The 26,633-nt window shown below is 36.7% G+C and overlaps 2 protein-coding genes across 6 annotated transcripts in view; both read right to left on the bottom strand.

Annotated features, from left to right (window-relative positions):
• The window catches only part of LOC126979170 (uncharacterized), a 56,056-nt gene extending 53,688 nt beyond the window's left edge, over positions 1–2,368 (bottom strand). For all 4 annotated transcript variants that reach the window (XR_007732754.1, XR_007732755.1, XR_007732756.1 and 1 more), the window contains exon 1: positions 2,110–2,368. The gene's annotated coding sequence lies outside the window, so the exon portion shown is untranslated. The remainder of the gene's footprint in view (positions 1–2,109) is intronic.
• Positions 2,369–8,666: 6,298 nt separating this feature from the next.
• LOC126979147 (solute carrier family 23 member 2) overlaps positions 8,667–26,633 on the bottom strand; it is a 34,831-nt gene continuing 16,864 nt past the window's right edge. For both annotated transcript variants that reach the window (XM_050828383.1, XM_050828382.1), the window contains exons 7-14: positions 24,423–24,540; positions 22,848–22,989; positions 19,465–19,578; positions 16,827–16,966; positions 13,719–13,866; positions 11,698–11,919; positions 9,496–9,610; positions 8,667–9,164 (exon numbers count right to left, since the gene is read on the bottom strand). In XM_050828383.1, coding sequence (XP_050684340.1) covers positions 9,077–9,164; positions 9,496–9,610; positions 11,698–11,919; positions 13,719–13,866; positions 16,827–16,966; positions 19,465–19,578; positions 22,848–22,989; positions 24,423–24,540 — 1,087 coding nt within the window. In that variant the 3' untranslated portion in view covers positions 8,667–9,076. The remainder of the gene's footprint in view (positions 9,165–9,495; positions 9,611–11,697; positions 11,920–13,718; positions 13,867–16,826; positions 16,967–19,464; positions 19,579–22,847; positions 22,990–24,422; positions 24,541–26,633) is intronic.

Genomic DNA, 26,633 nt, shown 5'->3' with positions numbered 1-26,633 from the left:
GACCGTGACCACGTGACTCTCTGACCTATGTGGCCTCTCTAATATAAAAAAGAAGGAGAAGGCAAGAGCTATCTCTGTTTGTGAAAAATTTAACAAGCACGTTATATGTAATTCAAAGGCTAATATTATATATATTGGACAGTAATTCAAGCCAAGGATATACAAATTCCATGGCCAAAAAAATTTTGAAATTATAAAAAAATGCCTAAAAATTTGATAAATATGCAAATAAAATTTAAAATAATTTATATTTGGTACAGTCGCATTATTGCAGAAAAGATTCTGATTGTTTTTATTACCAAAATTTTATCAAAATTTTAATGTTCCTGATTCAACAATGATTTGCAAGTTTCTTATTGAAACAATAGCTAAAATACTTAAAAAAAATCTTTTGAGAATCGCAAAAAACACTTCAAAATAGATATTGACTTATAACGAAGTAATGCTAATAATTTCAAAGTCCTATTCGGATACAGCAAGTTTGCTGCCAGCCCATTTGAACAAATTGGTGTTGTTCCATAAATTTATCTTTTGAGATACACCATGTTAACTGTTTGTATTTCAAAAACGGATTGCTGTACCTGATAATTAAACCAATTACAATAATCTTAGAATAATTCCATTTCTTGCATATAGAAGATTTCAGTTTAAAATTTCAACACTAGAAAAATGTTATTTGTAAGTTCTGTAGTTTACAACTTGTGAATTTTTGAAATAGTTGTTTGGCTCCGGTGTAAAGTAGCATTTTGCGAGTTACGACAAGATTGTTTTCCAGCGTTAATATATATATATATAGAACGTCATTGTAATCAAGTGACGAAAAGCGAGCCCTTAACATTTAAGTCATTAAGTTACGGCCATCTGTCCGTTGAGCTATGTGCCCTGCCCGCTGCCACTTCATTTTCGCAACCATCTGCGCTATGTCTCCTTATTTCTGATTCGATCTCAAAGTGAAGCTCCGAAAATAGTCTTCTCCATTGCCCTCTGAGTGCTCATGAGATTACTCACAAGGCTTTAAGTTAGTATTCCAGAAGAAATCGCACCTACGTACCTATGTACGTAATACGCGTACGTAATTCTCTCATACGTAGATATGAAAACAGTGACAAAACATTCTTAATCACGGATAATGTATTGAGATATCACTCAGAATACCGACCTAACTCAACAAAATGTTGCTAGACAGTTCGACAGTTTATTATTTATTTTATAAGAAGACCAATATCTATTTACAAATAATTTCTTCATCAATCCGGTTTTAGTCCACAGATAATCTAACTGTTACAAATTATTATCTAGTTTTACATACACTTTTATTATTTTAGATCTAGTAAACTTGGAGTCCATTTTACTTTGCCCAGCAAGCCATCTACGCCGTAGCGAGAGGTAGATGCTACGACGTACTAAACGAAATTTTGTTTATTCGAATATATAACGTACTAAAGTAACGGTTAAAAAACGGTGCAACAAACGCAAAGAAAGTTTTGAAGGTTTGAAAACTTGTTTTGAAAAGTATAAATATTACATTGTGACTCCTCCGGTGTTGCATGAGACAATGGGCTGCGGTGACCCGTTTAACCTTTTCAAAAAGAACAATAATATAATATATATACTACTTCTAAACAAGATAAAATACGAAGAAATTGTTTAAACGACTTAAAAGAAGTTTCTAGACTTATTCTTCTACGAACTAATTATTGATTGAATTGCAAAAGCCAAAGAGGACATATTTGACGGAATTTGATTCACGCAATTTGAGGTAACGTCTCTAAGGTACGGCACTAAATGTCATAAAAACTTTTACGATAGTATTTAGAGCTCAATAAAATATCCTTTCCAATTTCAATAAGACTTTATAGAATATAAATTGTACTTAGGTGGATCTGATAATCGAGTCAAATACCTTATTTATCTAATAAATCATACAAAAAATGAGGGTAGTTATAAATCTACATAAAAATATTTCGCGTTGAATTCGAACAATACAAAATTAACCGCTCCTTACATCACCGATATTGAGAATAAAATTCGCACTTTAAACAAAACATTCGAATTTCGAACGCAGAACGCAACGTAAACAAACAGTCTAAATATAAAAGGCATAATCACCTGTATATTTAAGATCAGTGCGGCCAGTATTATGGCTGCATGTCGCTCCTCTGGAAGCAAGCGATAGTCAGTCTCTGTTGCACGGTTCACTTTTCACAATCGCACGTGTTTGACTGCGTGTGGTTCAGACGGGGACTGACTCGTAATTCGCAGTTCGCGCTACGTTCCTCGTTCGCCTCGCCCCGATCGATAGTCCCCCCCTCACAAACAGGTACCTACTGCGTGCGCCGCTTGTAAACATTTAGCTTGCACTAATAGTCTTAACACATGATCGGATCTGTTACTTCCGAACCATCTCACGCGGTCTGGTAGCGGACTATATTCGATAGTATGTTACATTGTCCATCGAACATTGCTATCAAATTATCCGCAGAAAATTATTATTACTACCATCCGGACCGTACTACGACGCCGTACCAAATGCGCCCAACGGACCGTCCGTTGGTCCGGCCATACCAAAACCGACCATGTGATTAGGGTATAACTTAGTGCAATATCGAATGCATCGTTTAATGGAACCATTTAATGTCGCGGTTCAGTTGGCTTGCTCTTGAAGCGTATCAAATGGATTTTATCTTAGAGCACTTAAGGATTATTTTCGATTTAAAACCTGTTTCTACACTAATTCTTGTGCAGACTTAATGTTAAATGTACAATACAAACTATTATTATGTGGATTTTTTTTTATGAAAAATGATGACAAACAAGCGTACGGGTCACCTGGTGTTAAGTGATCACCGCTGCCCACATTCTCTTTCAACACCAGGGGTATGACAGGAGCGTTGCCGGCCTTTAAGGAAGGTGTACGCGCTTTTTTTGAAAGTACCCATGTCGTATCGTCCCGGAAGCACAAGGAAGCTCATTCCACGGCTTTGTAGTACGTGGAAGACAGCTCCTCGAAAACCGCACTGTGGAGAACCGCCACACATATCCAGTTGGTGGGGATGATATTCTAATTTGTGGCGTGTCGTGTGATGGTAGAATTCGGCGGCAGGAATCAGATGAAACAGCTCTTCAGAACACTCACGGTAAAAGACACACAATGAAGCGATGTCTCTACGCAACGCCAGGTGATCCAACCGTGATTTGAGATGATGATGATGATGACTAAATATGACAAAAACTTACTATGTGCAACTGCATTTGATTCATGTTCGCTTGTTACATAAACTTTACGTGGAAGTAGTTATTTTGCTTCATTCAAATGATACAGCGGATGTAAACTTCCGGATTTATTAACAAATACAGTTGGAATATAAATAATATTTAAATGCAAATATATATAATTCACCATTCACAATGTATTCACAGGTCGAGATTAGCAGGACGTTCAGCTGATGGTAATTGATACGCCTTGCCCATTACAATGCAATGCCGCTCAGGATTCCTGAAATACCCAAAAATTCAGAGCGGCAGTTCAATTACGCTTGTTACCTTGAGATATAAGATGTTAGGTCTCATTTGCCCTGTAATTACACTAGCTACAGCGCCCAAACAATCAATAGATCGAAACACAATAATGATTACACATTACTACTTCACGGCAGAAAAAGGTGCCGTTGTGGTACCCATAATCTAGCCGGCATCCTGTGCAAAGCCCTTAGTCGCCTTTTATACAACGGGGAAGCACTTGTGTCGTATGGTGCAGGTTTAGTGCGCGGCCACCAGTAAGTAGAACATATTCCCTACTAGCGTAGAAATTCTACTTGAAGTGAAACTTTATAATAACAGCAAATTTTTTATTTCAAAGAAATTTAATTAAACATTTTTTTACAAAATCTTTAGATTTAGAGAACAATCTATTTAAGGTTACGTTAGTTTTAATTTTCAGTATAGTTGATTCGATGATAGAGTATAACAATTTATAAATTTTTGCAACGGCAACATTGACATCTTTAATAGGTAAGAGCTCTGACATCCAATTAATTCTTTTCAACTCTGCAATAACTAGTGAATAGTTTACTTTTCTAAAACTATAATTACAAATTTGTTTGTTTATACAATACGAACATGATAATTTTGTGTCTATTTCTAAATTTAATGCTGGATGATGAGGATCGAGTTTGCTCAATGGGCTCCCACAATGTTCCACAGTTACACACCTTCAAAGTTACAGTTCAGAGTATTAAATCTAATAATCTATTGTTCTGATTTCTTACATCATTATACTGAACCAAGTTATTTAAGAACATAAAATCGATAAAACGGTATCCTAAATTACTTTTATAATTAATTGGTTGCAAATGAGAGGAGCTGCTACTATCATATTTCCAGTAGATAAATCCCAGATTGAAGTCACCTAAGATGATGATTTTGCCAGAATAAGACTGCATAACGTAATTACAATTGTCTAGAATATAATCCAGTGTGATGGCGGTAACCGGAGGGGGTAAGTAAAGTGTACAGAACAGTATTTCCTTGTAGACTTTATCATTGTCAAAACGACATTTCACTGAGACCCATAAATCTTCGCTGGTGCTTTCGAAATGGTTGACTCTTCTTGAAATTAAATGTTTGGAAACAGCCATAATAACACCTCCTCCATTTCCTTTCGATGAACTACTAGAACTACGATCTCTCCTGTATACAACATATTTATCTCCAAACAGTTCACTATCGTGAATTCCGTCATCTAACCAAGTCTCTGTTCCAACAATAATATCATAGTTTGATGTCAAGATCGCTAGTTTCACTTCTTTTACTTTGGACTTGAGTCCTCTAAAGTTTTGGTAGTAGATATTGAATTTTGTAATTTAGTCTACGGATTATTATTGGGATTGACGGATAGGCAGATCACAATTTGCTAAGCGAATCGTAACACTTTATTTGTTTAGCGGGTGATTGATCATTTATTCTAACAAATATGCGGCCGTTGCGTACCCATGTATATTTGTATTGTTTCTCACGAGCAATTTGTCTTGTACGAGCATGTAGGGCTTTGTAAACTGAAGAGAGGTGTTCCGAAACAAACACTGGCACCTTGGTCCCACCGTATCCTAAGTGTGCAGAATTCAATTTATTTGTGGAATTACTTTTGTTGAATTTAGTCACTGCAGATAGAATGTTATCTCTAATTCTTGTTGTAGGAAGCTTGACAACAAAAGACCCTGGTCTGTTATTGGATTCATTCATCTTCCTAACTCGCGTGCATAATTGTTTCGACAACAGTTTGCAATGAGTCATTGATCGCCGCTTGGATTTCTGTCCTGATCATAGATAAGATGGCCATATCATTTGGAGGTGATACGAGTGAACTTTGTTCTGACTGAATGTTTTTTTTACGGTATGTTACATTGTCTTCCTCTGGTGTTTGAATGCTGTCGCAAATTTTTTGCTGAGATGTAGGGTGAATTGGAGTGTTCGTGTTATCGACCTTTTTTTCCTTATTTCGGCAACCAGGGCATATCCATTTATCTTTTCTTTCCTTATCCATTGCCGTGAAACGTTGACAGTTAACTGTCGCACAGACCAAATCATAGGCATCTTTACATCTATAGCATAATAGATATTCCTTGTTAGTAATTTTATTTAAGCATTCAGCACATGTTGTTACTTTCTGGGACATTATGATATATTTGTGTACTTAGAAAAACACACAAGCAAGATACGTGTGTAATCAAATTTTACAGATCGATAACAATATATAATAAAATATAGGTTTTAAATTAAATAATTTTAAAATAAACAAGACTTGTGACAGTAATTATGAGAAGAAAAAAAAATATTATTTAGGGTGAGGATCGATCTTATGTCGCTACGATATCAGAAAGACATGATACCACAAAGCTATACAACACGCACGAGTTAATTTGAATTATGAGAATATAAGTCGTTCGTTGATACTATATAATGAGCGAACTTTAGATGCAGTTTAAAAGTACCTTCACAAATTACACCAACACAAAATTTACTCAATTTGTTTTCAAGCACAATTTAGTATCATTAAACTCTTAAGCTTGGAATATCGCCTAATTGGTGGTTACGCGTATAATTATGTGATTAATTTGATTATATTCACCAAACTCACTTTTTTATCACTTTTTAAACCTATTTAAGCAAACCTTGTAGAGTGTGATCGGATTTCAAATGTAGTTTCAAAAGTGCAGTATCTACTGGATTTTCTATGAGATAACACTTGTTGTTGAAGCTCGGACACTGGACTGCCTTTTAAAACTAAGGTAAGACAGAATAATAATTTTAAACTTTAACTTTTTATGGAGACTAACGCACCGGACACCATGACAGTTCTAGACTAGATTAAAACTCGTAACCTTAAATATCCATTGTGGTTCACACGTGCTTTAATAAAAATAATAGCTGAAAGAGATGGAATTCGCCAAAAAGTATAAGATATATAAAAATCCTAGAGATAAGATAGAAGCAAAATTATGTAGTAAGCGGGTCGATTCCATGATTTCATCTTGTTATTCCGATTATATAAATAATACTGAAAAAGCAATTTTTAAAAATCCTAAAAAGTTTTGGTCTTTTGTCAAACAACAACGAGGTAGTGTATCAAATACTCCTGCAGAAATGTTTTTAAATGAAAATAAAGCTCATACAGGAGAATATATAAGTAATTTCTTCGCTCAGCACTTTTCATCTGTTTATTCTACGTCCTATAATTATTTTAGTCTTGACAAAGGTGACTCTTTTCCTCAGCTATCACTTAGTATTGTCATAACGGAACGAGCAATCGAGAACACTATAAAATTAATTGACGTTAGTAAAGGTGCTGCACCGGACGGGATACCTCCAATATTTATTAAAAGGACAGTAAAGCAGTTAACACTTCCTCTCAAAATTATTTTCGAAAAATCTATTAATGCTGGTATTTTTCCTACTGATTGGAAGATTGCGAATGTTGTACCCATATACAAAAAAGGTGATAAATGTAATATCAAAAATTATAGGCCCGTATCAATCTTAAGCATATTTCCTAAGATATTCGAAAAAAATATTTGTCCAATTTTAACCAGACATCTGGAGAACGTTATGTCGAATGCACAGCATGGTTTCCGTATACGCAGGTTAACTCTTAGTAACCTTCTTGGTTATGTGACGGATCTTTCTTCGAGCGTAGACAACAAAGCTGAGATTGATTGCATATACACAGATTTTTCCAGCGCTTTTGATAAAGTGAACCATGAGATACTTCTTTCAAAATTAAAATTCTATGGGATTTATGGTAAAATATTAAATTTGTTACAATCTTATTTAAAAGACAGAAGGCAGAGGGTCACTGCAAATGGTTACACTTCACATACCTTTTTTCCTAAATCAGGCGTTCCTCAGGGCTCAGATCTTGGTCCTGTTCTTTTTAACGCTTTTAAAAATGATATTTTGGATCAAATAACATCTAGTAAATGTTCTATGTTCGCAGACGACTTAAAAATTTATAACGAAATTAAGTCTCAGAATGACATAAGACTTCTTCAAACTGACCTGGATAATATTTGCAACTGGTGTAATGCAAATAAAATGATACTAAATCCGGAAAAATGTGTACATATCAAGTGTCAATGTGTCAAGATCACTAGAAATAGAACTGAGACTGCATCATCTTACGTCGTTAATAATGTTCTTTTGGAACAGGCGTCAGTAGTTCGTGATCTTAGTATATATATTATAGACAAAAAACTAAATTTTATTAATCATATTGATAACATCATACTAAAGTCTTGGAAAATGCTGGGTTTTATTAAGCGTACTTGCAAAGATTTCAGAAATCCATTTGCAATTGTGTGTCTTTACAATGCATTGGTACGAAGTGCACTTGAATACGTTTCACCGGTTTGGAATCCCCAATATAATGTCCATATTGATAGATTAGAGCGCATTCAACGTAATTTCACTCGCTTTCTAGCTTTTAAAGACAAAACCTGCCCTTATCGTGCAGACCATAAAACAAGACTGGACCATTTCAATATGAATTCGTTGGAGATAAGACGAAAAATAACCGATGTGTCTACTTTACATATAATTATACATGGTAGAATCATATCCCCAGAATGTCTTATAAATGTAAATCTTACAGTCCCTAGAAATAGACTAAGATTCCCTATTAAAAATATTTTGAGCCCAACAATCAACAGAACTAATATAGGTAAAAACGCCCCCTTAAACAGAATTATGAGCTTTAGTAACGATATTACTGCAAAAAATGGTAATATAGATATTTTTCATATGACTAATATCAATAAATTTAAATCCGACTGCGTTAAAATATTAAGATCTTAGTTATGTAAGTTAAATATAAGAAGTAAATTATTGTATAGTTATAAATCTCTTTTTTTAAATTAGAAATGTATTTAAGTCATTTAATATCATCACTTTTGTATAACTCTTCATTTCTTTAATTTTAATTGTTCAACTTTGTTACTCTTTTCGCACTATTGTAAATGTTGTTTACACCTGTAAAGACATGTCATATTGTACTATCCCTTGTGTACCTACTTGCTAAAATTTTAATTTTATAATGATGTGTTGTTGGTGTAACTATCTAAATAAACAAATAAATAAATAAACACACACATTAGTATAAATTTAAACGAGAGTTAACATTTTTTTTGCCAAAGAAGTTTCACTTCTGACATATGTACTTTGCATGCATTTTTTTTTATTTCTTAAAATAATGATTTACAGTTACAGGAATCATGTTGACTATTTAGTGCGTATTTGTCGAACACCTATTTTGAATAAAAAATATTTGAATTACATCTATCAATTATTCACATAAGTTATTTGCGTAAAAGTTACATTATTAATTATACAGTTACATTTACATAATTATTCTTTTGATTTGAATGTGCAACAGTCGAGCTAACCAAAGAAATATTATACATTTAATTCTTTATCACATCTATAACAAACAACTAACGTAACACATAAATCACTTATAATCAAAGCTTTTCAATTTATCTTCGAATCCTGATGATGTCTGAAGACATATAAATCTCTGAATAATTCAACTTTGTTTGTTCATCTTGAAGAGCGCGGTAAACTTTCCACTCTCGTAAGTCGGCATAAATGGTAAATATTTTGTCCAGTTCCATCTGTAAGAAAATCAATTGGTTAAACTTCTTAGAGGATCTGGTTGAATGATCATTAGCGGGTGTAGGATATGTGGACTGTGATAGCCAAAAGATATGGTCGGATTTGATACGGCCGGACCATCGGATGGCCCAGGAGTGGGAGGGAGCCTCGCCCCAATTGGTCCGGCGTCGTACTCGGCCCGGATGATTTATTTTAATAATTTTGTGCGATGGTCATTGCGTTGCTGGCCTTTAAGTTGGGAGTGTTCTCTATACTTGACGGTTTCACAACCTGCCACAGTTTGTATGTGGGTTAAAATTGATAGAAAGTCGGAATTAAGTTGTACGTTACCTGCGAATGTATGTCATTCCCACAGGGAAGTCATACGTGTCCCCATGACTGGAGCCAGCTGCTTCTAAGGACATCTCCATAGCCCACTTGTCCAAACCACGCTCTTCAGTTGTTCCTTAAAAATTATGACAAATACGATAATATAATGTGTGTTTAGAACATAGAAAAAATAAACTAGCGTATAGACAAACAAACAAAACGTGCGAAAAACATCTCCAACGGAGATACAGTAAGATAGAAAAGGAAAGCGAATTTATTGTTTCTGTAACCGATTGAAATAAAATGAAACTATACCTATATATAATTCGAGTTCTTAAGATAAAACAAAGAAATTAGAATGATATAATAATTAAAGGAAAAAGTAATTTTGTTAACAATTTATCCTTTGCCTTCATTACTTCTGACTCTATACATAAAATATAGGAAATATTATAAACTCCTCTTTTGGTATAGCATAATCTAATTAAATAAATCTAAAAATCCCGGGCTAAATTCTAAATCAAGCCGTATTTCTAAAGTTTTATCCACAGTTAACTTTGAAACAGCTGATTTGATTTGAACAATCTAGAAGGTCTTCTTATTAGTACTATTAAGGAATTGTAAACTTTTCTAGTGTTAATACAGAAAGTTCGCTACGCCCTCACTGAAAATCCCGAAATATATACTGGCAACATTTCGAAAAGTTCAATTATTCGTAAAAAATAATTTCAGTAGAAAAATTAAGCATCTGTAAACTTTTCGTTGTTTATTGATTTAGCGGATCAAAATAAATGTCGAGATATATTAGCTTCAACATCAGAATCTGCTTCTTTACAGCAGTTACAATACAATACAATAGTGGCATAACAGCGAACAGAATAGCGAACAGTAGCGTAACTCTCCTAGAATAGTTTTCTTTTTAATGAAAAATTAGGACAAACGAACGTACGGGTCAACTGGTGTTAACACTGACTTAAATCATCACCACCACCAACATTGTCTTGTAACACCATAGGAATAACAGGAGCGTTAAGAGCGGAAGCTAATTTGGCTTTGCTCTCCAGACGTACGAGCAATGGGCAATCACTCGACATTTCGAGACCCAGTATTCCTACGCTAGCCAAGGCTTTAAGATAGTGTTGTCAAAGAGCGTTTGGGGTTTTTTTAGTGGTAAACGCGCAAACTTGTGTATTCTGGGGGTAAAAGTGGACATGGTACAACTTACCTTATTCGGCGACCTTCTCAAGAGAGATAGAAGGGCTCGATGGAAGATACAAGTTTCTCTCGACGAGTTCCCGAGAGAGACCTGCATGGCCCGTGTATCTGTCTACACGGGCCATGCAGTGTATTCCGATACCATTACGTCATCATAGCAATGTATGTTGGAGGTGTCCAACATATCATATGGCTACTGCAACGGTGGAGGTACTGGGGTCATCCTCGGTCGTCAAAATCTACACAGAGCCAGAGAGTAGACAGGTCAAAATTGCCGAGACGGCGACATTAGATATCCTCCCTAACGTATACATATACCCCCGCAGGAGGCAAAAAATTATGCTCAATTTTGTACCCGGGGTACGTTAAATGTGATGTTTCGCTAGGTATATCTGCGTCTGCGTATGGAAAAACAAGGCCGGCTGCTCCATCTGCAGGTGATGGTGGACGGCGTTTAAATTGGAGTGGGCACCCCTAATGTTGCAAAATCCCACATGAAGTGTGGAGCAGGGTGCCATGGTGTTACTGCCTCGTTTATCCTCGGACATGCGCGGTTCTGTGCCCTCCCCGGAATACGACGGGCAGCCCGAGCCAGTATGCTCGTCGAATACCCTCCTGGGGTAAAGTCTCTTTAAGGACCACTGTCATATTCTAGTGGAGGGGCGATGGGCTCCACTCCTCGACTTACTACGCCGCTACTTCAGGCCGGTATTCTATGCGAGTGTGGTAATTAACCCGGACGAGTCTGGCCTGATTGTGCTGACGTCGTAAGCTAGCAGCGTGACTCTCTAAAAAGCCCTTAGTCGCCTCTTATGACACCCTTGGGCCTGGGACTCCCCTAGTCGTTTTATGCCCCGGAGAAGCACAGGGCATAGTTGACGATAAATCATGTATCTATAAACCTTTTAAATACTTGGATAAGAAAATTTGACTTTGTTTTTAATGGGCAATCAATGCGGTTTCTATAAATTTCTCAAATGTCAATAAAAAAATTGATCGTTCACTAACCAGGTATTAAGTTATCCAGCAGACAGCCAACGAGTCCTCCGACTAGAATCGACGTGGACAGCAAGACTTGCAGCACGGCATCCAGAGCTTCTACTCCCGTGTTGATCACACCACTGTGCGCTGACATCCAGCGCGTGAGGACCAGTGGGAAGAAGATGCTGAATCCTATGATGTACAGGTTGCGGGAGCTGTTCAGGTTTACGTATTGAAGAGCAGAGAGACCTAGGCCGAGATATCAGGTTTTAGAAACTTAATGTATCTCAAAAAATTACATATAAAACAACCGTTCTTGTGGGACGCGACTTGTCGACACTCTGGCTCGTTCTCATGTCCAAGTTACGTCAGTTGGTGCTGGCGCTGCTGCTTCGACTGGCGAAGACAAGAACCGTCGCAAATATGTCACAGTGAGCTTTACATCTTTGTGTCGTTTGGTGTCAAGACACTTGGTCCGTGGGGTCCAGAGGCACGGCGAATTTACAAAATATATTCTACGCGCCTCAATAGGGCTACTGGAAACCCCAGCGCTGGCAGCACTTCGGTTAACGTGATCCGTTATCCTAGCTATCCAATGTGGACTCTCCGAAATGATAGTTTTAATTTAAGGTAATCATAGTGTAGTTATTAGATTTGTTTTGTTTGAATAAATAAAGTATAAGTAAAACGAGAGATCATATTATACCTATGCTATATACATTTAAAATGAAAACAAGGCCTATAAACTATCTTAGTGGTTACAAGTACCTACTAGATAATAACATATTACTGTATCATATATTTTATTTACTAAAACTATAGAATTAATTATTTGTGTTTACGAAAAATCATTGAATACAAGTACTTTTAGCAATTTATTAAAAGTTTTCAACGACTTCGCTTTTTTTATATCTTTTTTTATATCTCTGCTCATGCTCTGATATCTGTATTAATTATTTTCTTTTCCTTTACTTAAGACATTAGTTCAGTGTTCTGCCGCAATTAGTTGATTAAAACCCTCTTAACAACGCAAACCTATACTGAAAAACTCCAAACGAAATCTACAGACATCGTATCTAAACTTTTTGTTGTGTGTTCAACATTTGAGAGTACCACCTACTTCCACATAAAGGCAGAGTGTAGTGAGTTTTAAATCATCTATATTTTAAAAAATAGAAAATCTGTCTGTGATTCACGCCTATTATTCAAAATTTGTATTTAAATTAGCTGGAAGTTGGTTTTAAGAAAATCCTATGTTTATTTTTGATGTTATTTTTTAACAAGACATTAATGATATGGACATTCACCAACTCAAAGAATGCACTGATAGCAAATGCTTGTGAGATACTAAGTCAACAAAAATCTTATCGTATTGTTTCGTCCTCTTAAAGCTTCAATCCCCTTGAGTATTTCACGAAAAGCGCAAAAACAGTTTGTTTAATTCACAAAACTTTATTTAATATAATATTATAATGTCATTATATATAACAAGAAGAATGGGTACAAGACGAACGGACGCGCATACGGGAATGAATGGGGAGAGAAAAAGAGCCTTTTTTACTACGGAACCATTAAAATAAACTACTATTTTGAAGTTATAACTTCTTATGGGAAGGTAAACTGCTTTGTAACGTAACGCGTTACGGCGCAAGTCTATCTAGCTACAATTTATCTTATACAGCAGCGGTAGGCAGGCTCCTCCAACTCTCACTCTAACCAATTATTACTTTTTTTTATAATAAAATAATGAGACTAATAATGTTTACATACAAAAAATTCTAATATATATATTCAAGAATAATTTTAACTAAGTATAAAATATATTTTATAATCAATAAAATAAGTTATTAATAAATAACCTTTAACCTTTCCTTAAATTGTCATATTAAAATACATAAAATTTTAGTAATAACCTAAGCTGTTCTCAAGTTAAACAATTTCAATATTAATGAGTTCAACTTAGATTACGTTTAGTTATCACTCCTGTCGGGCATCCCGAGACACACACTTTTTTTTTGTCAAAATATATCAACCCAAAAGTTTCTCACCAAATGCAGAGATCATGCCAAACATGACACAGAATAGGCCTCCGACAATCGGCTGAGGGATGATGATGAACACAGCTCCCAACTTCCCGACCACTCCTTGGAGGATCATTAGAGCGGCCGCCCATTGCACCACCCGGCGTGACCCCACCTATGTTCATAAGAAATAGAAAAATTAATTATTACTAAAGTTTTTATGGAAGAAGAGGACAGACGACCGTACGTGTTACATGATGGTGACCAATCTTAAGTCCTTAAAATGATCACTGACACCCATAAAAAAATAAGCCTTTATTGCTGATGCTAATAATAACAGTTTTTATATCCGTAACCGCTTCCTTACTATTTTCTTAACAGATTTTCCTTCGACATAGGCGTCCTCCAAAGACTTTCATCTCTCTCTCTCGCCATTCTCATTCAATCTGGGCCAGCCACTCGTTTAAGCTCATCCTTCATCCATCGTTAAATTTGTCGCTTCTTCTGCATTCGCGAGGACACCATTCGATTATGTTTTTTTGTCCATTTTCCGTTTTTGTCACGTAATATATTATGTCCCGCACTTTTCCAGTTTAATGTTTTGTTCACAGTTTTGACATCTTTGAAATTAGTTGTACCCTTAATTTTTGATAGTTTTATTTTATCTCTTTTAGTTCCCATTCCATGCTACTCATCTGCCGTCCATACTCTCTTGCAAAACGAGAGGTGAGAGGGCTCACAACAGCGATAATGGCTTTTTAGTGTAGTGGAAGCGATTATTAAGGTGTACTTTACATTTACAATTACATTTATGTTGTACGTAGAAAATACACTGGCCTGCAAAAGTAAGTATCACACTTTTGAAATTAATATTTTTTCTAAACTATAGAAGGTAGATATTTAAGATTAGAAAACGTTTTGTTGCAAATTTTATAGGCTTTAATTCTTAGAAACTAAAATTATACATTAATAACATTTTTAACTTAAAAAAGATAAAACAATGAAAATAGACATTTTTAGTTTAGTGTAAAAAAATTCAACTAAAATGTATTACATGTTATTTAATTTTTAATAACTGGTATTGCCTCCTCGAGCTGTGATTACAGCTTCGAGCCGGTTTGGCATACTGAACACTAGGTTTCGGAGCCGATGCCTGCTTTAGTGCCCTGAGGGTAGTAGGTGGTGGTCTGCGATTTCTGACTAGCCTCCCAAGCTTATCCCAGGCGTGTTCAATCGGGTTCAGATCAGGACTTCTTGATGGCCAAGCCATCACGCTGATACCGACCTCCTGAATATACTCTTGTACGATATGAGCCGTGTGTGGCCGGGAATAATCATGCATCAGCATCGATCCATCACCCATATTTGCTAAATACGGCCCTGCATACTCATTGAGAATCTCTTGAGCATATCTTTGCCCAGTGAAGGTGCCATTTTCTATGGCTACTAGCTCTGTGCGACCTTCTGAAGATATGCCAGCCCATACATGTACACTGCCTCCACCGTATTGGACTCTTTCTGAGATGCAGGCTTGAAGGTATCGCTCACCAGGTCGGCTGTAAACACTTCGCCTTCCATCAGAAGTGTAAAGGGAGAATCGAGACTCATCTGCAAACAAAATTCTTGACCATTCTTCTTCATCCCACTGCATGTGTTCACGGGCGTATCGCAGTCTCGCTACTCGATGCTGTCTCTCGAGTTTTGGGCCACTCGCTGGTCTTCGGGGTTTCAAATTTGCTTCAGCAAGTCTTCTTCTCACTGTACTGTCACTAATGTAGTCCCTCCGGGTCTGAAGTAGCTGTTGCTGGACTGCAACTGCATTTTGGTGGCGATTTCTTAACACAGTGGAAATAATATAACGATCTTCTCGGGCACTGGTACACCTGGGTCTGCCATTACAAGGTCTCCTCAGATGGTGTCCAGTCTCTTCGTACCTTCGCTTTACCTTCTGGACCCTTCGTACCGTCACACCCACCATTCTTGCAGTGCGACGCATACTGATGCCTAGTTCCAGAAAAGCCATGATCCTAGCACATTCTTCAACTGAAAGAGGCATGACAAATAAATTTTATGTGCTTTTTAGCATAAATTTTTAAAACAAGACCCATCGATCTTGAAAAAAATTTAAAACAGAAAGAAAAATGTGAATGGTAAAATTGTAATTGGGAAACGTCCACTTTGAAAAAGGAATGCTTTTGTTTTTGAAGTTTTTTTTCAGCCAATTCTTAAAAGAAGGTTACCGACTATAGAGTTTTTATGTACAAAATTAAATTCTCTTTGGAGTCCCTTTTATTTTGAAAGTATATCTTGTGAACTTAAAACGTTATCCCAATTTTAAAAGTGTGATACTTACTTTGTGTACCAGTGTACCAGTGTAGTATTGATTTATTTCTCTTATATCAGGTGAGGTCCACCTGTGTGGATTAGTGGCTGGTACTTTTTTATAACAATAAGATGATGATAATTGATACGCCCTGCCCATTACAATGCAATACCACTTAGGATTCTTGAAAAACCCAAAAATTCTATATCGCACTACAACTGCGATCGTGACCATGAGACGTAAGATGTTAAATCTCATTTGCCCAGTTATTTCAGTGGCTATGGCGCCCTTCAGACCGAAGCACAATAATTCTTACACATAACAGCTTTACGATGGAAAAACGCGCAGTTGTGGTACCCATAATTTAGCCAGCATCCTGAGCAAAGAAGCCTCCTACTGGTAAATGCCCTCTCCTCATTAATCCTTCTAATCGCCTCTCACAACACCCTTAGGCCTGGGACTTCCCTATTCTATATATGCCCTGGGAAAGCACGGGGCTTCTGTGTATCACATATATCACGGTGGGTGTTCCAAGAACTGTTTGACCTTATTGCTGCTGTATCACACCACAAACTAAGATTTCAACCTTACCATCTAGATACATATTTCATACACGACGACACAACGACATGGATAGGTTGAATGAGGGCAGCGTCTTCAGCGTGAAATGATCAAGATGGACGATTTGCCTAAAAAAATACGGTTATGACACCCAAAAGACTGGCAATAATCCTGTAATTCGGTTACTGCTATGACAGAATGTTGTATAATATAACCCTATATAAATATATAAAACAACAGGACTTATTCACCTTAGTAACTCCAATAGCTCCAACGTTTTCTCCAAAAGTGTTGGTCCCGTTCCCGGATCCCCAGAGACCGGCCAGGACAGTTCCCAGACCCTCCACACCCAGACCTCGATTAATGGCGTGCAGGGGAGGAGGTGGTGCAGCTGTGGAAGACACACACACAGTAGATATATACTTCTGACTGAGAAGGACTGATAGGAACCCCCCCCCCCCCATATTTTAAATCATATAATAACTTAGCCTATTTAATATGAAATTATACAATTTTAGGTGGCCTGCACAGAACCAAACAAGAACCATGCATTATCCTCAATATAATCCACTATATTATTATTATTACTATTAATGGTTAATTCATGTGGGTATTTTGAAAATAATTTATATATAAATAAGAACGAGGCGCAATCTCAATCACTACAATATCGAGTGCCACTCGTCTCCACTTAACTGAAACGAGAAAAAGGGCAAAACAAAAGCATCGGCGTCCCTTATCTCCTGTATAAGGGATCGCCCCTCAATCAATCATTTATACTGAACTTCAAAGAGAACTTGACGAGATGGAATTATGAAGTGAAGTAAGACATGGCCCTTTAGCTGTTCGTTGAATGAACGATGGAATGAAAAAGTCGAGTTATTCATAAAGATTTAAAAATACTCGTAAACATATAGACATATAGGAGATTTCAATATTATGATATTATATTGTAAAGATATTATTATGAAAAAAAAAACATGTCCGTTTTTGCACCTGTTTTCTCAGATCTGAGGCATAATATTTTGAATGGATGGTAGTTTTTGACGGTCAAAAAGTGATTTTAAATCCTATTTTCAATAAAAATATTTGAATTTGAATACTATTCAAGTTAAAGCAACGGCTGAACTTAATCCACTTAATGTAGATTTTCTTCTGATCCATAGAATGGAAGATGTTGCTATCAACAATACAGTACCAAAATCTGATGGGTCTTAGTATTCAATAATACACTCAACGGAAAATTAAGATATTCACGCGGCCGGAACGAATTACGAACGAAGTACAACGCCGCACAAAGAGTTAAATTATTTAATATAAGGATTGTCGCACTAGAGCGATGCTGCACTGTGCGTTGCTCCGCGTCGCGACAGAAATGCCTCGGAGAGACTATTTTGGCGCGAATCGCTGCGACCTGCAGTGTAGCGACGATCAGTGCTACATAGCAAGCGGAGCGTCGCTTAAGCATGCGTACTGTTTATTGTTAAGTTTATAGAATTTAAGTTAAGTTTATAGAATTTTCTAAAGTAAGTACGAAATCGTGCAGAGTCATTAAGACGTCAAGGAAACAAAAAATAATATTACTCTTCTTAACAGGGTGACCTCTTGATGTGAGCAATCAATTTGTTCTTATTTTTATTTTTATCTCATCTAGAAACGTTACTCGCACGCAAACTGGTAAAGAAATGATGCAGCGGTCACAAAACACACGGTCATGTCTACAACTGCTTGACGACCATCTAGCCAGCATCATCTTTTAGTGTTCTTAAGTCTTAAAATTGTTTATATTTTGAGATTAAGAACCTTGTTATCATTACACAAAATGATAAAAGGCGTTGAGTAACTTCTCGTTTCGTTATTGCACGATTAGATAGCTTCCACAAACTTTTAATTGAACTGGTGTTCAGTTTTAATTAAATAAACATTAATTACAGAGGATGAAATAGCTGGTTTTAATTAGAGAGCTTCTTCTGCCGTCGTTTGCGACGTCGGAAGTGAAACTTCAGTAAGGGGCGGGCCGGCCGGCGCGGCGGCGGAATGACGTGCGATGTTCACAACTTACAGACTTTATGTTCGATAACTCCTCTAAGTTGATCATCTACTTAATACCTACTTATCGAAATCTGTCTATACAAATACGACGATCCATATAGCTCAGTAGTTAGTTATACTGCCCACTGAGGTAGGGGTCCCGGATTCGATGTTTGTTTCCGAGTCATGGATTTTTATATGTATAGGTGTTACCATACCTATATTATTATTACTATTTGGTACCACAAACCTAACAACTACCTACGTCATTCCTCTTTACTTAAACGAGACTGCCAATGAGATTAAAAAATTATATATAAATATAAATAAATACAAGTCATCGTTAAAAAAGACCTTCGTACAAAATCCTTCATTAATGTTATTTTTTCTGCGGCTAGCTAAGTAGACAACTGATTTGAAATTGTTAACTTTTAGTCGATAATTATTTTTTATTTGCTTTTTATTGATTTCTATACTACATTACTTAAAATAAGATAGATGTTGAAATAACTGTACTTAAAAAGAATTGTTCTTTTCTTCTTAAATATTTGTGTAATTAAATTTTGAGCGTCTTCACACATTAATAAGCTTCTTAAAGTTTAAGTGTGTGTGAATGAACTACTAAGAATAAACTGTATACATATAAATTATTGTATATTGGATGCATCAACCTTTAGAGTTTCTATTCATTGTTTGTGTAAGTATGCAAATTTCTTAAGTTTAAGTTTTATTTAGTGTTAATTATGCCAATATTTGTTTTTAAACAATTCGACAAATCCTCGTATTTGAGGGAAAGAGACGTTGACCTGGTCGGACATATTTGCGAAGAAAGAAGTTTGTACGTAATGAAAGCCTTACCACACATTCTGGCGGTGGTCGGATAGTAGCTGATAGACTCCACAGTGCACGCCAGGACTCCAGCCAGCATCCCCAAAACACCTGCTACACTCACTGTGGGGACTCCCCACTGGCCTGGAAAACATATAGATTATAAACCTTATAGGCAGTTGTTGGAACCGTTTTTCAATTTAACGTTACTAAATAATAATATATCTAGTTAATATATAGTTATTTCTAATATATAGTTATTTCTCCTCATAAAATATTCTAAGACATAACTGTACATTAGTGTTACATTTTTCAACAGCTGGTATTTGTGAGTAGTTGGTGTCTGAAGTAGGTTGACCCTGTATTACAGATCACCAGGACCTCAACCCTAAATATAAGGATAACAATTTGTAAGACATTACACAAGTGTAATTTAGCTAGAAAAGTGTTAAAAATAACAATAGAGTTTATAGATACTTATATAGATAAATTAATTAAAATGTGTGTGTGTGTGTGTGTAGAAGGTTTTCAGTGGAAGTATAGTTCAAATTCTGTAACCACTCTTTCGGGACAAGCTTACAGTTAGTTCTATTGAGATGGTAAATTGACAGCACTTTGTTTACCTTAGTGTAAGGTTATTATATACTTTGAACACAGAAGAATCGGTGTGAGAAACTAGTAGAAGTAGTAGTAGTTTAAATGGTTGAAAGTGGTTTGTATCTATTATATCATTTGGAGTGTAGAGGTAAGTGTATTTGGTTACCTACGAAACTTAAGATCATCGTCTCATGCGGCTAAAATTTAAAATTTACTTTATGAAACTCGACTTGACTTTTAACGTGGACTTAAGTAACTACAAACCTTAAAATTTTTGTCAAGGGAAGAAATAAACCAAATATATAGATTTTTCTATGCACTTAAACGACACCCGGTTCCTTTCTTTTCGGTTTCCATGCCTTGTGTATAATATTAAATGTCTCAAAGAAGCAGGCCTTTTAAGGATAGTAGCTTGCTTTTGATGCGGCTGCGGCGTAGCATGCTTTAAGTGCAGCTTGGCATGCTTTTAATGCGGCGTAGTATGCTTATGGTGCGTCGTAGCATGTTTTAGTGCACCGTACCGTGGTTTTGATGCGCCGAAACTTGCTTTTTCTACAGCATAGTATGTTTTCAATGCGGCGTAGCATGATGTTGGTGCGGCGTAGCATGATTTTGGTGCGGCGAAACCATGACTAAGTAATGTTTGAGTTTTTCTGTTTGAATAGAAATGTTGTTCTTGAATTTTTTATATGTGAATATGTGCATAATATTTAATATATCCCTACAAATTGAAGATTTGTTTAATGCCTTAGTATCTCATCACTAAAATATGTACTTTAATAGGTATTATACTAGAAATTTCTTATTATTACTTCTCTGTCTGTCTGAAATTATTGCGTTCTGAATATATATATTCAGAACGCATATATATATTATTATATACACATATTTTAAATCACGATAAATAAATGCAATAAGTCAAGTTAGTGACTTGGCGGCAGGAATCAGGTTGAACAGCTCTTCGGAACACTCCCCGTGATAAATGCGGTAGAAGACACACAATGAAGCGACGTCTCTACGCAACGCCAAGTGATCTAGCCGTTCACAGAGCACACACAGAGACAATTCGAGCTGCTCTGCGTTGCACGCGGTCAAATGGATCGAGCTGATACTGGGGTGCGCCAGACCAGTAAACGCGCAAACTTGAGTCTTCTGGGGGTTGAATTGGACAAGGTTCAATTTACCCCATTCCGCGACCTTCTCGAGAGAGGGCTCGATAGAAGACACAAGTTTTTCCCGGCACTGGTCGACGTTTTCCCGAGAGAGACTTGCATGGCCCGTGTATACGGCATCACCAGTGTTGTCGTCTGCATAGCAATGTATGTTGGAGGTGTCCAACATATCATTGATATGCAGAAGAAACAGCGTGGGAGATAGCACACAGCCTTGGGGCACTCCAGCGTTCACGGGCTTGGGATTCGAGCAAAAACCGTCGACAACGACTTGTATGCTACACCCAGTGAGGAAGCTGGAGGTCCACTTTCATAAGCTCTCGGGAAGCCCAAATGATAGAAGTTTTGAGAGGAGCGCCTTGTGCCATACACGATCAAAGGCCTTCGCTATATCCAGGCTAACTGCCACGCCTTCCCCCTTGCTTTCAATAGCCGCCGCCCATATATGTGATAAGTATACCAGAAGATCACCTACCGACCGACCATGGTGAAAGCCGTATCGTCGGTCGTTGATCAACTGGTGACCCTCTAGCTATACTAAATGCTGGCGGCTAATTATGCTCTCCATGATTTTGGACAGCAGGGAGGTAATAGCAATAGGCCTGTAGTTTGCCGGATCCGAACTGTCTCCTTTTTTTTTTGATCAGATGGACAAGGGCTGACTTCCATGAGTCAGGGACTACGCCGTTGGAATAAGAGTGTCGGAATAAACGCGTTAGCACCGGCGTCAACTCAGGGGCACACGTTCTAAGCACGATTGGAGAAATGCCATCCGGCCCGCTCGACTTCCTGACGTCCAACGAAAACAGAGCTCGCCTAACAGTTTTCTGTCTGAACTGTACTTCAGGCATAGAGCTCTGACACCGCGGGATGGTCGGCGGTGTTTTTCCGTTGTCGTCAAAAGTCGAGTCTAAAGCGAAAAGAGCGCACAGGAGATCGGCTTTCTCTTTTGCCGTATAGGCCAGGGTGTCATTCCTCATGTGCAACGGCGGCATGGACGGCTGGTTGAAGTTACCAAGAGCAGCTTTCGACAACGACCAGAACTTGCGTGTTCCGGTCGGGTAACTAGAAAGCTGCTCGCCGATTTTGACGACGTGCTTTGACTTCGCACGGGCGATTTGCCGCTTAAAAAATCTGGAGGCACGGTTATATTTCCTCTTAAGAACTTTGAAGTTCGGATCCTTTGTGCCCAGCGCTGCAACCCAAGTTCGATACGCTTGTTTTTTGCAATCAGATGCTGCTTTAACTGACGCATCGAACCAGGGCTGTGATCTGCCACCGATCGGTACTACAGAGCTTGGTATAAAAATATATAAAAAAATATGGTGTCGAAAAATAGTGACGATTTTCACTCACCGTACAAATTTCATTTTCAGGTGTCTAAGGCTCTAAGCAATATATTTTCATATTTGATAATTTATACGTCTAGATACTGGCTCTTGCTGTTAGGCAACGCATGACAACAGGCCAGGTTTATTACTTTAGTATACATGTTACGTCTTATACTCACGATACATCAGTCACTTTGTTTTAGTGTGCGTGCCTTGCTAATAATTTTATAATTTTTCGACGTGTTCACAGCTGCCACAGTCTATCTAGACGTATAAAATATCTGAGATTGCCATAAATATATACGCAGCATACCTGGATAGGGTATACGTAACCAGGGCGCGTCTTCTATGATGTTAACTTTAAGGTCTGTCCGCGCTGGATGCCCGACTTCGAACACGTTGGTGGCGGTCAAAATACCGCAGATCGACCACATTATTAGAATCGTTAACAGCACCTACAATAAATACATTGTTTATCATGTACATAAGTGATTAGGAATCAGGGTGAAAATTGTAGGTGAAGCTGAGGGCGTCAATAAACTCTAGTAGAGGAATGGTACTTTCCTACCAAGGAAACATAATGTTGTATACTACAACTACGAATTACATTTTCGCACGACACGCCACAATCTTGAATATCATCCTCACTATCTGGATGTGTGGCGTTCCTCCACAGTGCAGTTTCAACGAATACCCTGCCACGTACATCCAAACTATTGGATGAGCTTCCTTTCGCGGAGTTTTCAGGATGATACTAAAAAAGCGCGTTCACTTTTCTAAAAGGCCGGCAAGAGAATGTGAGCGGCGGTGATCACTTAACATGAGGGTGACCCGTACGCTCGTTTGTCCTCCTCTTCAATAAAAAAATAAAAGAAATTATTTTAAATTTAGCAAAAAAAAATTCATTTTTTATATTAACCAACCGAAACGCTGCTATTAGAAATATTTTTGCAAGCACTTTTAAAGAAGACATTCTGTCACATACTTTATTTGTGTATTGGTATTTGGAACTTACAAATTATTTGGCATCCAAAGAAAAAAATATATGAAAAACTTGTTTTAGTGAACTTTCATACATATATAAATATTCCGGTTATCATCCGAAAAGTTGTAGCATGATCTATATTATTTTCCCAATTATTAAAATGTTGTGCGGTGGATACATTATGTCAGAAGACTTCATGACACCTTGAGAAGAATACATTTCATAATCGAGACAGTTAAACACAAAATACCAGCGACCTATATAAGTTGATTTAATGGCCGCCCGCCCGCCATCTATGTAACAAAGTAAACGCATGGACCTAATATATATAGATGAAAACTAGTAATACCACATGCGCGCTATTAGCTGAAGGTAGGCAGACACTCTGTATATGCAAGTGTGGGTTGTGAGACGATGTCAGAACAATGTCTCAGTTTGCAAAGAATAATGCAAGTATAGAAGTATTGCTCGAAGATATGATAAGGCTATCATATTTTCGAGGAGAATTCTTGCGTAAAAAACGTAACATTTTAACAGGCGCAAACAGTTTATATACTTACAATCCTTGTTATTGATTAGTAATCTGCATAAATGTACCTACTCAAAATAGTACAAACCATAAGAATAACTCTTCTAAGTTTCCTACAAAAGAAATACTTGTTCAACTGTCAAGAAAAACAGTAGTTCAAAATCAAAGTAGCTCTGGAGTATTAACTATAATCAACAGCAAGCATTGACAACCTAGAAATAAGACTTAAGGGTATGCGTATCAGGATATAACAGCGTTCACAGCTCCAAATGCTATATATTCACCATAAAACTTGTACAAAAACACCTTGTATGCGTTTTCTCTACTTACCCTTCACCAGTAAGCGTACTATTTTCAAGTCGGTCGATGCTTACCGGAAATAGTTTAAACAGTGGGAACCAGGAGATAGTGAACCCGCCCTTCTTCCAAACCAAGATGGGTATCTTCACGTCTGCCATACATTGAGAGAATATCGTCAGCAGTATGAATGTTCTGTGAATAGAGACACATGGTCATATATTACAACGATATATTTATTAAATTATTGGAGTTTTTGTTTATAGTTATTTCTTCACCTCTCTCACACCGAAGATAAATTTTCGAACTCTATATAATATAATATACCTCTATTGTTAGGTTTTATTTGTGATGCACAAGGTATATATGGAGTTTGGGAGATGTAATAACAGCATAGTTTTATCATTCGTCGATGAAAGGTATAAAAATTTTGAAAAGTACTTTTGAAAGAATTTTCATTTATAGGTCCTATCACGTTACAACCAGGGACAAACCTATGTTTATTAAGCTTACTACTCGGCTAAGTCGAGTTAATAAGACTTTTGTGGGGATGGGGATGGGGGAAATATATTATTTTACAACAATATCCCAGAAAATGGTCGAATTGGATATGTGGGACTCATTCAATGCGCACCAAGGTTATAGGAATAATAATCTACCTTGATTAATCATTCAAAATGTGAGTAAATACTACAAATTTCATAAAAATATACGCAATAGTTAATAAAAATAATAATAATTAATAATTAAATATATAAAAAAAATATATTTAGATACAATTTTGTCTATTATTTATTTTTTAAAACAAATGAACTAGCCGATTAGATTTAGTGTTTTAATCATAAAAATTATACATCTGCCCCTTAAATAATGTATTCATAGTAATTCGTAACTCATCAACAATGACATTCCGCCCCTGCTCTTAAAACTTTTGTTTTATAGGAAAAGTTTCAGGGGAGGGCTCTAAGACATTTCCTTCTGCGTGATGTCACATTTGTGATGGACACGTGTCTATCACAAATTTACTTTGAGAAGTATTAAAAGAAAAGAATATTATTTAAGTGAAAACCTCATCAAGTGCACTGAGCATTTTATTTTATGGGTATTTAATTAGTCTGAGCCATCACGCTGGGAAATGTAACTCGCGTTCGGGTAAAGTCGGCTCGAGTTGACTAAAGGAGGGACACTTTTGTCGTATGCTCTTAAGCACACACTGTTATTTAAATAGGTATCATTATGGTGATTTTGGTTAAAAATGAGCCCAAAAAATAAATTACATCAATTATAATCATATACGAGTATGTATAATGCACTTCTTGCATAAAAATAGGGGTTTAAATTATGAAATTATAGACCTTCATGGTTTAAGATTTTGAGTGAAACTTTTTTCATATGGTGCCTATGTATTTTTTTAAATAGTGTACATTGGTTTAAGCGCTTTTATGATGGAAAATTTCATTTGAAGAACGAACCACGTTGAAGACCGCCCCACAGGTGAACCCCACACAGGTGAATATCAATGAAATGAAAATGGTGTGAGCCGATCCGAGCCAAACTACCCAGGCATTAGAGCCGTGGTAGGGATTAATTAATTAATTATTAATTATAGGGACGCGTGCCGATGTACTTAAACATAACTTATATAAATCACTCAAAGTTATTCTACATCAAAATGCGCTCTAGCAAAGTTCAAATATGTAATTGAAGTAGTGGTGAATTGCGAACGTTTATCCACAGGTAAACATAATTAACTCAGGTGTAGTGAAGGGTCGCCTTTACGGTCTGTGGGATGCGGATTCGATCGATACAGCCCACTTGTTGAATTGTTAAGCACGACCTGGTTGTCATGACAACGGCCCCGTGTGCACCACTCGCTTCAATACCAGACATTGAAGAATTTAATAAGTGAGTGAGACATCAGTTTTAGAAATGAATAATAAGAAAATATGTAAGAAAATTGTAAATAAGATCAAGATAACTGTAAATTAGATCTTGTCGATGGAGCCACAATCTCAGAGGTGAAGAAGATGTACTAAAATTTACGGTCAATGCGTCACTCGGACAGTTGGGTTAGTTGGTAAAATGATGATGATGAGATGATCGATGCTGGAAAAGATACACTGGTTAGTTCATTAACTAATCTATTTAATCTCATTTTCAATGGACAAGCTCGGATATAGTACTACTATTTAAAAAAAGTGATTCAAAAGACATCTCAAACCCACGGACGAGTAAAAAAAATAAGGACTCCGTGTCACCTTACATAACAGTGAGGCATCAAAACAAGC

The sequence above is a fragment of the Leptidea sinapis genome, chromosome Z, assembly GCF_905404315.1.
Source record: "Leptidea sinapis chromosome Z, ilLepSina1.1, whole genome shotgun sequence".
Classification (NCBI taxonomy): domain Eukaryota; kingdom Metazoa; phylum Arthropoda; class Insecta; order Lepidoptera; family Pieridae; genus Leptidea; species Leptidea sinapis.
The sequence above is the reverse complement of the archived record's forward strand: the minus strand, read 5'-3'. Positions and strand labels throughout refer to the sequence as shown.